Source organism: Manacus vitellinus, unplaced genomic scaffold (assembly GCF_001715985.3).
Source record: "Manacus vitellinus isolate BGI_N305 unplaced genomic scaffold, ASM171598v3 scaffold_4_pilon, whole genome shotgun sequence".
NCBI classification, from domain to species: Eukaryota; Metazoa; Chordata; class Aves; order Passeriformes; family Pipridae; genus Manacus; species Manacus vitellinus.
In genome coordinates this window covers 14,924,498-14,937,915 of record NW_021940604.1, presented here as the reverse complement: position 1 = coordinate 14,937,915, position 13,418 = coordinate 14,924,498, and the positions used below count along the sequence as shown (strand labels likewise).

At 36.9% G+C, this 13,418-nt stretch overlaps 1 protein-coding gene across 6 annotated transcripts in view; it reads left to right on the top strand.

The window, feature by feature from the left end:
- The window catches only part of TRMT11 (tRNA methyltransferase 11 homolog), a 99,039-nt gene that overhangs the window by 9,836 nt on the left and 75,785 nt on the right, over window positions 1–13,418 (top strand). For 5 of the 6 annotated variants that reach the window (XM_025895668.1, XM_025895670.1, XM_025895673.1 and 2 more), the window contains 5 exons: window positions 3,244–3,324; window positions 3,965–4,129; window positions 5,500–5,572; window positions 6,305–6,436; window positions 10,393–10,513. In XM_025895668.1, the coding sequence (XP_025751453.1) occupies window positions 3,244–3,324; window positions 3,965–4,129; window positions 5,500–5,572; window positions 6,305–6,436; window positions 10,393–10,513 (572 nt within the window). Of the gene's footprint in view, window positions 1–3,243; window positions 3,325–3,964; window positions 4,130–5,499; window positions 5,573–6,304; window positions 6,437–10,392; window positions 10,514–10,699; window positions 12,478–13,418 lie in introns of those variants that run through there. The other variant, XM_025895669.2, reaches the window with a different exon arrangement.

Below are 13,418 nucleotides of genomic sequence, written 5' to 3'. Positions count from 1 at the left end.
GCTCTCTAATGGCTTAATATCTTTCTTATATTGTGACATCCAAAACTGCACACAATATTCCAGGTGAGGCCGCACCAGTGCAGAGCAGAGCGGGACAATCCCCTCCCTCAACCAGCTGGCGATGCTTTGCCTGATACCCCCCTGGGATACCTTTGGCCCTCCTGGCCAACTTGCTAGACTTTGATTAAGATGACCACGTGTGAAATGCGTACAATTAAAAATGCTTACATTAATGGAAGGATGAGGATAGTTTTCTGCAGAAATGACTGCAGAGAAGTTAGGGAGAGAGAAGACAACACTACAGGGTCACCAGTAGGATAAATTCTTAATAGCCTGTATCTTCTCTGTACCACGGGAAATAAACCAGGGATATAATATTTACAGAAACACAAGGCTTCAGTGAACTCTTATGTTTTTGTCTTAAATTTTTGTTCATATATGATCTGGGTTTTTTTCATGCATAATAATGTCTTACAAAATTTTCTCCTCATCCTTGTGCTTGTCCTTCTTTGAAAGGTTCAGGAAATTCCTCTACTTATCTGTGAGCAGTTTGTTTGATTTTGGTATCTATGGCTTTGCATCTTCTTACAAAAATCTGCTAAAAAAAAAGAAAATCTCTGAGAGCATTCATTCTCATGGGAGTGAAAAGGAAGGTAAAGACAGAGGAAGAAATATCACATAGAAATGGCAAAGCTATAGAAATTCTATATAAACGTTAAATCATTTTTCAGTTTGATAGGTAGCAAATACAAGTATATAAAATTCTCAACAAATTACCTAGTGGTTTCAATTACGTTTTTTGGGGATTTTTTGCCCTGGATATCTGTAATATAAAGGCTAGAGATTAAAGCTGCGTGAGTCTGCTGATCGGTTTAGAAAGAACACACATACAGGATTTGATGAGCATTTTGAAACTGTGGTTCAGATTTCTTTATTGATGCAGCTTTATTACCTGGCTTGGTTTCTTCCTGGTTTTTTTACACTGAAAATGTAAATAGTGCCAAATCAGAATGGCCTTGCAAAATAGTGCTTGCTTGTTGGAAAGAAACTGGTTTTTGCATAAGCCAAATCACAAGTCTTCCACATTAGTGTAACAGTGGCAAATTGGCATTTGTCATTGGAATATGAAGTGCTCTTTGACCAGGCTGGCTTTTAGGAGACTTGATTCCCCTTCTTATTGTAGAGCAGAATTGGAACATCCGGGATTGTTTTTAAGTTCCATAAATGTTTAGATATTCTTTCCTCAGTGTTGGGCAGAAAGAAGCTTGGAGCTTTCTGGAAGAATAAATCAAGTCTTCTAATTTAATATTTTGTGCTTCCTCCTAGACAGTCTGTTCAGGTTATCTCAGTAGTCTTGTTGATTATACCATTCGAAGTTATTTGTCCTTACTTTCTCTTTGCCAGTTTGTGATACTGTGTAGTCGCAAATGACAAGAATTTTTTTCTTTGACATTCTGGGGGACAGTGCTATGACCAGTCCTCGTGTGTGCTGGAGAGATGGGGGAATAAGCATACGATAGAAAGGCATGAAGTTCTGTGCCACTGGCATTCTGCTAATAGTCATCAGGGGACACAGTGATTCCCTGATTAACCCTCTTAGCATGTTTCATATAGTAGATCAAAGAGCTGGCCCTATTACTGTATTTAAGTATTCATGCACCTTCTGTGTGAACACAATTGAACTAGTACCAGCTGAGATTTATTGAAAACTTGAAGTTCATGTTTTCCTAACTTTTTTTTGCTTATGATTAAAAGCATTCTTAGATGGGCAAAGTACTTTCTTCTTACTTTTTTTATAGGACTGGGTGGTATGCCTTACTTGGGGTCAGGGCTAGCTAAATTTGTCATGACCCTCTGGAGGTACTGCCCATCTCTTCTCAGGGATTGCAACCAAGAAGGGCAATGGGTGACTCCTCTGGGGTGAGTAGCCTTGCTTTTCCCTGATCCACTTCCTTGATCCAGAAAAAATCAGAGGAATTTGAAAACTTTTCTTTCTCCCTCACATTTGGTTTTTGTAGAGTTGGTTACCATATGGTGTAGGAGTACTCTGAGATGGGATCCTTTAGCCCATGCACACAGGGCATGTTAGGGAGGTGTTTGTGCTGAGTGGATGGCTCAGGGTAGTTCAGCCACCTGAAGTGCTTCTCTCCATGCTCCCTGAGAATGGGAAAACTGGTGTCATCAGCACAGCCAGCTTGCACATTGTTCCCTGTGCTTGTCAACTCTTCATCCTGCAGCAATCTTCCCCTTTATTTTAGCAGGACTGTTGACACCAGTAATGTGGGGTTCACAGCCTTGTTCTCAGACACTGTTCTGTTTTAAACCATTCTGCTAGCTACATAATAACTTGACCACACAGGTATTTGGTAATCTTCTACAGTCTGTCCATTGTTTCATTTGGAAGCTGTTAAAGAGGTAATGTCATTTGTTCATTTTTGTGGTCTGTTCAACTGCTATCAAGTTTAAAGGGGAAATCACACATGCTTTTCTGTTAGTTTTTTTTTTTTTGTAAATTAGTAAAGCAGATTGCAATAGTATTAATTAAAAAAATGATTTTATTGCAGAATAAGTACACTGGTAAAACTGCTGACAAAATAGGCAGCATACTCACAGAAAAATGCATTTGTATATAGTTTTCACACAGCATAACAATTACAGGAACTGTTTTGATGTTCCCTGTTTATTGGACATATTTACATTTGCAAGGCTCTTGACCATTGTTTCTTATGCAGGGAATGGCCACATTTTACAACAAGTTTGATTTTAGACACAGTTAAGGAGATACTTTGAGAACAGACTCAGGAGAACTGCTATTTGTTTGGTGATGACTTTTCAAATTGTGTGCCAACAATATGAAATTCTGTTCCTTGCAAAGTAGTATCAAAAGTTTTGATTCATGTAATGATTAAAGAATCTTACTGCCTTGAAATACAGAAAACCATAAACAAACTCCTAAGAGCAGTCTCAAAAGATAAGGAGTGACATAAGGCATAGTAAGATAAGGAGAATCAGGTATAGCAGACAAGGGACTTGGTGTAATTATTTCTGATTATAGTTGCATAGTGATTCTAACAGGTTGGTAGTTTTGTTTCTTTTTTTAGTTTCTTTTTTTTTATGCTTGGGTCTAGCTTTGGGTCTAGTGTGCTACTGCTGTAAACTCCTGAAGTTCCTGAGGAAAAAATTCCAACACAAGTAACATTTATGACAGGAGTTTATATTTTTCCTCTTTTCTCTCCTGTGTAGGTGGCCTTCTAATCTCCTCAGCACACTTTGGAGCATATGTGTGTGGTACTGATATAGATTACAACACAATCCACGGATTAGGTATGTTACCTATTTCTAAACCACTGAAATCTTGCTCTCTGGAATTTAGGATGGTAGTGGATGATACTTAGTGGATTTTAAAGCAGTATTAATCTTATTAGGATTTATTTGGTCATGCTTATTTTTATTCACCAATTTACATGTATCCTAGATAAAATATTATCTTATTTTTAAGCAGGAAATATTTTAAAAAAGGAATAATAAAACCCAAACAAAATTCCAAATAATAATTACCACAACTGTGTGCTGTCTTAACCTGTGATGTAGGAAACTTCTTGTAACCTAACCCAGGAAGTCTAATCTTATTCTTACTTCTCTGAAAATCTGCAGTGCAAATTGTATCTGACCTAGTGGACAGGATTCTGACTGATGGTCAGAGAGAATGTCTAACAAAACAACATTTTTACAAACGTGTTCTGGGACACCCTGTGCAGATGGTGCAGCAGAACTTTTCTAGTGTATTTTCATTATTTCTTACTACTTCTGAAGTTTACTGCAAGTACTTTTGACAGGTTTTGTAGTGACATTTAATTATTTTCCTTTAAATTAAATGGTAGAGTATATGAAAAGCTTTTCTTATATAATAGTTTCTTGTTGAGTGTGCTTTTTTTCCCCCTCTCTGGGCCCTCTCCCTTCCCAGGCAAGGCAAGCAGAAAGAACCAGAAATGGAGAGGGCCAGATGAAAATATCAGAGCAAATCTCCGACAGTATGGTTTAGAGAAATACTACCTCGATGCACTGGTTGCTGATTCTTCCAGGCCAATATGGCGAAAAGGGATGCTGTTCGATGCAATCATTACAGACCGTAAGTTTGTTACTGCTTTTTGTTGCCTGATAGCAGTGACTGAAAGATTATTGCCTGTGTCTGTGCCTATGTGTGTTGATCTAATGTCTGGATGAGTGCTCAGATCTGCAGTTTATCAAAGATGGTTATTGAGAGCAGCACTGTGGAAATTGGATCCGCATTTGACATCTCTGCATTTATTTTAAGGGTAGTTATAAATGTGTAACAAAACTGGCAGTAACTCTTTCTTCCGTGGAAAGAATATTATGTTCACCAGCAGAAATCAATATGGCTGGAAATCATCCTTTGAAGAAGTCTCATTCAGTAAAAGCGTAACTTTATTGATGCACAGACTTCTTATCAGAATGGTACATGTTGCTGTTAGAACTTGATCTGCAGGACATTGGAGTCTGCCATGCAGCCTTGATGGACTTCTGAAGATTTATGTTAAATGCTTATTGTAATGCTTCCAAAGAGAAGTTTTAATGTGTTTCCAACACACTTAACCACTAGAAGCATTAGCATTTTGGAAGGATCCTTTGCTCTTTTAGCAACCTATGTACTAAACACCATTTGTCATGTATGAGAGGGAATAGAAACTAAGGGAATAAATGAAAGACCTTGATACAGCAATTTCTGATCTCTAGTGCTGACTCTTATGATGAGACATTCATATTAATTAGGAATAGGGAGTGTGACTTTTCTTCGTAGTTTGCTTGCTAGTTTTTATTTGGTCCATTTGGCAATAAAACAGTGTAGAATATTAATATGGACTCAGAACTGAGTGTGACACAATTTGTAAGACTTCTGCGGTGGTTATATTGGTGCTTCCATGATGCTGAAACAAGTCTCACAAAACCAGAGGTTTTGAACATGAAATAAGTATGTTATGTTATCAGAAATGTGCAAAAATGTGTGAGAAAAAGCCATCTCTGGTTCTTATGTGAGAGAATTACCATTTGTGTCATGTACTGGCAAGAAATTCCAATGTATTTAATTTCATTTTGAAAAAGGTTAACTAAGTGCTATAGGGGACATATTCATGTCTGGCAAACAAAAGAGGATGGTATTATTTGTCACATGTTTCAAGTCTGAGGAATATCTTTTAATCAACAAAGCAGAAAAGCATTGTTCTTTGTAGTGTAGCAAACTTCTAGGCTATTAGAAGCTCTTAGAAAGCTGAAGGACTTTCTTTGAATCAGTTCTAAAGTAACCTTTTGGAGTAATAAACTTTTAATAGATCTTGAAGAAATTTCCCTTGCTTAGCTTTTCTTTTTTTAACTTTGTATAAGCCACAGTTTATGCACTGTCGTGTATGTATGGTATAATTGTGTGTTATTTGGACAAGGAATGAGGTTCTCATCTCTGCATTATGCATTTGCTTTGTCTAGCACCATATGGTATCAGAGAAGCTACTCGCAGAACAGGTTCACAAAAGGAAGCAGTTAAGTCAGTTGAAAGAAGGTAGGTGAGCTGTCTCATCTGTTGTAGAATATAAATGTCTTAATGGAAATCTAGTCATAGTTTTAGAATCTTTGCTATTTCTTGGTCGACTATCAACAGTTAAAAAAATGATGGCAATATAAATTAAAGAAGAAAAACCCTTTTTACTCTGTTTGCAAAACCAGTATGTCATTTCCTGAAATCATTTTGGTTTTGTTCTCCCTGCTTATCATTTGTGTGTGTTCAGATTTCGAATCCTATCTGTCACCTCTGTGAGCCATCATTACCTTTTATTTCCTATTCTCAGAAAGTTCTCTTCAGTCTCTGTAGGCTGCAAAATCAGTCTAAAATAGAATACCCATACTTTACCCCAACCTCTGCTCTTTTGGATTTCCACTGCTCTTTTCAGAAATAGGTCATGGCTTCTCCACTGCCTGGCCTTCATTTTCTTCTGCGTTTTGCTCTAAATTGTTAAGAAAGCTGTTAAGAAACAACTATTCCCAGTATAGCTGTGATTCTTTGACTTCAAATACTAAAGATGATAGTCTGAAAAGCCAGTTATGGGAACTTGCAAAGTCATATTCCTCATATTAGAAGTTGTATTTCTGGATTGTCACAATTAGTTTTGCAAGTGTCAGATAGTGCTTTTGTGGTCTGTTTTTGGTTTGGGGGTTTTTTTTAGTTATTATTTTAAGAAATGTAGGTTTTACCCGTGCTTTTATGTTTGTTTACACTTGTACATTTTTTGTTTAGCACAGAAAATCACATCTTCGTTTCATCCAATTATCATCTAAGTGACATCTTTTTTGACCTGTTGAAGTTTGCGGCAGAATATCTGGTGATGGGAGGAAGATTAGTTTACTGGCTGCCAATATACAGGCCTGAGTATGTATTGTTGATTTCTGTTATGTTGTAAGTCAGAATGGCTGCTGCACTCTCACTGTGTTTCTTTTGGGGCACAGTACAGCTGGAGCTTCCATAGCACCAGCTCTCAAGAGTAGTGCCCAGACTTCGTATTTTAAAAGTTTGTGTGAGGAAAACCAGATTTTGAAATAAGGTTTTTGAATGGCGATAATTCCTGACTATTACCAAACAGAAAAAGCCTTAGTGTGTCATTGCAAATGTACATCCAGTGAGTTGAGGTTTAAGCTTAGGAAATTAAACTTTCAAGGTACGTATTAGAATGTGCTTCTCTAGAGTAATTGATAAAGATGTGTGACAAGGTCCTATGAAAAGCATTCTTGGTTCTTTGAAGTTTGGCACTACTAATTTAGCTTTCTTCGGAGAAATAAAAGTCACAAATGACCAAGAGATGGTAGTGAGAGGCAAGAATCATAAGGGAGCAGCCCTGTTAAGGACGAGAGGGGCCAGCAGAGACTGCAGGATCCTGTCTGCTCAGTAGTACAGCCTGGGTTCAGAACTGAGTTTAAAAGGAAAGACAGCTGTTTGCATACCTTACTTAAGCATCTCTTAGATAAGGTTTGATGGTATTTTTGTTTTGGCTTGTTTTTTTTTTAAACTGTTTCGCTGTAAAGTGAAGAGTTCTGTAGGTTTTTCAAAGTATCTTCCAGATACAGATGTGCTCTGAAGGTAGTTTTTACAATGTCAGATGTTTCTATGTACAGTCAAAATATTACTGATGAATAAAGTGGTGGTTGTCCCTGGTTTCATCATGGAAATGGCTTGTGCCAGTCCTGTATATCCTATATAACACACGCTTTGAAAATTTGGAAATCAAATGGAGCCATTTCTTTTTACATGCTGCTGTAACGGAAGAGTGCACTTAGCAGTTTGCATTTTTTTAATAAATGATAGAATTGGTATCTTTAGGCTTTTTTTTTATTGTGAGATAATTAAAAAAACAAAGCAATGAATGCCATTAACAGTATTATAGCTTGTTGTTCAAAATGTCTGTCTATACATGCTTAGCCCCAACAGACTGTGTGTGATTGTGAATTCTAAGATTTTAATGTCAATAAAAACGGTTTGGATTTACTGAATTTATTCTGTTCATCAAGATACTAGAGTTTTTCTGTCTGCTCATTGAACTTTGATAAAAAACATGTTTCCTCACTTCAGATAACTTGGGAACTGCACATTCAGGATCTACTTTGGTTGCTGTTTTGGGGAGGTCTAGTTAAGATGCCTCATAAAAAGTGAATCTGTACATCCTACTGTGAATTGAAATACTGAAGTCACTATATTAGCACGGAATATTAGTACAGTCAGTTTATTTTCAGTTGTAATGCTGAACAAGGGAACAGACATTAAAACAAGTATGTAGGGGGAAGGGAAGATAGTTTCTACTAACATATTGCATTGTCAAATATCCCTTGGCAACACCTGCCTTCAATTTCATTTCTTGAGATCCTTCTGTTTTACCTTAAATTAAAGCCAAAACTGGATTGAATTGGGTGTCTGTTAAAACCACTGCTTCTGTATTCCTTACTTGATAAGGTTCTGAGTTTTACCTGAAAGAATGTAGAAATACATGCATTAATGCTAACAGACAAGGCTTTTTAACAAACTGATAATGATCTCTCCTTCTGCAAGATAGCATCTCACTCCGAAGTTTACTCTTTCAGTCTGACATTGAAGTCATTGTTGAGTCAGAATTCTTTTAATTCCTTTGCAGTCAGTCTTTTATAATGTTATGTATTTATAAACTTTATGTATAAACTTTATTACATATATTTTCTATATGTATTATTGTATATATAAAAATTTAAGATGATGTGGTGGAGTGCCTACCTTTGTAGGAGAAAGAGTGAGTTTGGTGCTACTAGATGCATCGAAAGTCTTGTATAATAGAAAGAGCAGTTGAGAAATAATTTTATTCTCCTTTGTCAAAAGCATGTTTTGACGTCAGCTAGCAGAAGTAGCAAGTTGATTCCACATGAGAAGTGACTGAAAGGTTGTTTTGCAGTCTGGAAGTTTTGAGGCAAACAAAGAGGCAGTACTGTTTGGGGTTCTTTTTTTCTTATTTACAAATCTGTGTTTGGTATTGAGTTACTTGTTTAACAGCTCACTGTTATCTTAAGAAATACCAAGTTTTCCATCAGCACCTAGAGGGATCCTATTTTGAGTTGTGTTACATTTGTCTTCTCTTTCTCCCAGAACAATACCTTTACTTTGTAAAGTGCGTTCATAAAATCCACCTCTTCACAAGAAAAATTCAAAGCTCCTCTTTCATACCTTATAAGTTGAAGTGATAGGTGTTTCAGTTGTTTAGTTCTGCATTTTAATGTCTGACTCCTGTTGACTCCCAAGCATTGGAGAATCATGAGAGCAGACATTTTGTACAAAGTCATAGTCCCTGACAATACCAAAACCCATTTTCTGTGTTATGTGGAAGTAACTATTACATGACAGCTTATTACAAAAACTAAGACTAAATGACTGATGTATGTTTCAGTATATGGGAAGGGAGTCTGATCTCATGTTTATTATATTAGCTAGGTCAATACTTCTTGCTGCTCTAGTCCCATGCAAAGGTGTCTCAGTTTTACTTGACTCCATGCCAAGTCCGCAGACCCAGCACAAAAACCTCTGGCAAAGAGCAAAGAAAAAAAAACTATGAAAAATCCAGACCAGCCGAACTATATTAAAATAAATGTATTTACGTACATTACAGTCAAATACAGTTGAAATACTATATACAATCCCAAAAGGGAAAGGAAGGGGAAGGGGAAAAAAAAAACCAACAACAACAGAAAACCAAAACAGATATACACAATCAAAAAAAACCCTCAGGATCTAGCAAACTAAAGAATTAGCAAAAGAATACCTTACTACTTTCCTTGGGATAGCACAATCGCCCAAACACCGCCAACCACACTATCGGACTCCAGATCAGCAGGAACAACAGGCCCCGTAGGCCCAGCCAGGCCCCAGCTCCCCCACAGAAACGAGACCGACTGTGGGGAATCTGATGTCTCCAAACCTCACCAGAAGGGAAGAGAGGAAGAGGCTTCTCTCTCTGTCTATTTATATGTTTGGATTACGTAAAGGAATAGGATGGAATACTTCCTTCCTTCCTTCCTGGCGACCAGGAAGGAAGGCCTAAACTCAAAACCATTACAAAAGGTCTTAAATCTTTAAATTCCTCTTTCAGCAATAGAAATAGAAAGATTGAAAGCAATCTAGAGAAAGCACTTTCTACAGAAAATAGTATGCATATGAGATGAGGCATTTAAAACACTTTAACTGCTTGCTTCTATAGATAGGATTTAATTGTAAGCCAGTGTTGCTGCTATCTAATGCTAAATGATAATGGATTTTTTTTCTTGCCATTAGAAAAAGTAATTATGATGAGATAGGTTTGTAACACCAAATGTTGAAGTCCAGGAATGTCACTGTCTATTAAGATCTGGCTTAATAAGATTTGAAATTGAAGCATAATGGTCTCTTTTTAGGGAGCCGGAGTTAAGTCTCTTATTCGTGCAACATCATATACATTGGCTGGAATATGTTTTTAAAATCACAACTCCCATTGGATAAGTTATTATTTCTGGTTGGCTGAGATATTTTCTACTTGACATTATAGAGGCAGACCTGTGTGCATACATTAATGTAATTTAAATACACATGAAAAAAGGGGGAGGGTTGTGTCTCTTTACTGTGAGCTTTTAATTTATTCTATACGCTATATGTCACAAGATGATTGAAATATATGTTGTCAAAACTCTGGAGCACCGATATCTGAATTTCTTTAATCAGATTAAAGTGCATAACAACTTTCTAGTGTAAACCTTTTTGTGAAGAGTCTGTAAGAATTTTGTTTCAGATACAAGTCTTCCACTTCATGAGCTTACAGCATTATGAATGTTAATTTCTTCCAGATATACAGAAGAAATCATTCCCCGCCACCCGTGCCTGAAACTTATTAGCAACTGTGAGCAGATGCTTTCCAGCCACACATCAAGGCGCCTGATTACCATGGAAAAGGTGAAAGAATTCAAGGTAAGCTTGAATTCTTGATTATATTGTGTAAAATAGTAGTTATAGCATTCATGACAAGTTTGTGCTATTCACCAGTTGATCCTTATTTCTATCACACTTGAGTTTTTATGATCAGATTTAGAGCTTCTGGAAAATTGGGTAGTGATATAAGGTTTCTGGTTTGGTTTTTTTCCTTTTTCTTCTCAGTTTTTGGTAAACTCTTCATCCCAAGCAAGCCCCTGAATAGTGTGAAAAAGATCTTTGAACTTATGGTTACTTGTGAATCCCATCCACAAGTTTGTGGATCCCATCAAGTTTAACTTGATGCCCAAGTATGTACTAAATGGCTTTGTGGGTCTTTCAGTACAGGTAAACCATATTCGATTCTGTTACTTCATCTTTAGAGCTCTTAGTTTTTGAGATAATATTGAAGTTGTGAAAGTACAGTGAAGCACACTGACTCTTTTTTTGTTTTGGGACACACTAAGTGGCTCTCCTGAGGCACTGGGGGGAGGAAATATTGCATTCAGGTCTCCTTTCCGTTCTCGATGCTTCTCCCACTCAATACTGTTAAAAGAGATGCTAAGCAACTGTGAGACAAATTCTTAATGAAAATGCACACAGTGAGCAAGTGCTTTTAGTACAATCCCTGTCAGTTGGAAGAGCTGTTTCAGATGGCAGGAGATACAGTCAAACTGCTGTGTCTGCATGGTGCTTGCACTAATAACACAGCAGGGTTTCAGTACTGTGCTCATAATGCTCATGATAAGTGGAGTTCTCAAGCAACACCTGAATTTTTAAAAGCACCATAGTTGGAGTCCAGTGTCGGAGCTGCCAACTTCACCAGTAGCGAACCAGGAGGGTAGATGCTGAAAATTTTTGACATGTGTGTCTCAGGGTTTTCAGGGAGGTTTTCTGCAGGAGTTTTATTAATACCAGTGCTGTAGGATAACATGTTCTAATCTAAAAAATATATCCACCATTCTGTGATTAGACTTTTGTCATTTGTTATTCTTGTTTTGTGCATCACCTGTTCTTCAGTACGTGATTTGACAGGTTCATGTCTGGAAATGCTTAGCTCTGAGCACCTGAGAATATTTGGCAGGCTTACTGCTTAGATAAAACTGTGCAAGTGCTTATATTCAGGACTCCAAATGTCTGATAATCTGAAGATACCAGAACCCATGTATGGTTTTTGATGATGTAAAACTTATCTAAAGAACAAAATGCATATTGAGTCCTTAGCCAATGCCTGCCTGGTTTAGGGTCTTGTTTGGTGTCTAAGATTTCCCCACCTCAGTATCCCTTACTTGGAACATGGCTTTTCCTTTCTTAATATCCTGAGCAACCTTTGAATTGAATATTTCTTTGACTCACCAGATGTGATCATAAAATTCAATAGATAGTGTTTTGGCTGTTTTCTTAAATGAAAGAGTGAATTTTTATGAATATGAAAACATTTATGTTTCCAGACAGTTCCTGTCTGTTTTACTAAACTGGTCTGTAACAGACCCTCACAGCTGCCTTTTAATTCAGCTTAGTGCAGCACTTGCAAGTGGCTAAGAAGTTCTACGAATCATGTAGTGTCATTATGCAGTTCTTTGGTTTCCCCAGGGTTTGCCACCAGTAAGGAATTGCAGATTTCACAGCAAATTTGATTTCACTGTTAACACTCTAAACTCTTAAATGAAGATGAATTCAGTCAGTTACTGAAATTGATGGTGCATTTTGTTTTGAATTGTAATAAAAAGGAGACCAAAATGAATGCAAAAAGTGAGTATGTCTAGGTGAAGTATTGGTCTATTGTAACTAATCATTAACATGAAGATCATATATGTTGAATTAAAAGCCTCACAAAAGGTGGTATATAACTCACTGTCTAGTGAGCATCCAGTCTGTTCTTTTTAAGTTTACAGTGAAATCATGCCAACTGGAAAAGATTTCTTACTGAACTCAGTGTTGATATGAATAGGCTTTTCCAGCATATGCACAGTATGAGCAGAGAAGTTGTTTGTTTATTAACATTTAAAACTTTTTTTTTTTTTAAATTACTGTTTCAGGCAACTTTTGCCATTGTTCCTCCCAGCACAGTGCTCACCCCAAAATTTCCATGTCACATGGTCACTCCAGAGTTGTTACTGGTGTAGAATTTTTCCTGTTGAATTTAGCAGTGTCTGTTCCTGGATATGACCCTGTTGTCCCCGTTTTGGTAACTGGTCCGTTTTGTTTATAGCTGTATAATATTAGTACAAGTGGTTTCTGTAGCTACTGTCCAGTACCAGATGTGGAGTGGTAGGAAGAGGTGATAGGGCTAGGAAGAATGTTTTTCTTTAAACAAAAACTGAATGTGGGTGATTACCCTGGAGCCAAAGTGAGACATGCTAGATTTATAAAAATCTTTAGAATATCACTTAATATTTGCCAAGATTTCAAGAAAAGCAAAACTTTCTTGTTATCATTAAGCGTCCTCCTCTCTTCCACCTCTGTCATTATTTACTGGAGATCTGTAACACCTATTTTAGTGTTGTCTTTACAACAGATAAGTGTTGAGTTGAAAACTCAAAGTAGCTAAAAGCAATTTGGTAACTTTTTGACAAGAACTTTGTTGGTTTGCAGTTGTCACAGAACTCATCATAAAACATTTCAGAGCAACATTTATGTGGTAACTGCTGCTTGCAATTAGTCTGCTGTTTTGAGAACTTATATTATTCAAAATAAGAACCAAGGGTGATGATAAAGAATGACCAGAGATTAACAAACATCTCCTGTTCTGAATTTTACAAATAAAAGAAGAAGTCTTTGTCTTCTTGGTAGTGCTGACACACTAGGGAAAGAGCTGACTTAGTGCCAAGTAGGCTGATCATTGCTGATCGGTCTTCTAAATTATTTCTTGGGAAGTCTCACTGTTTTGTGTTAAATAACCAAT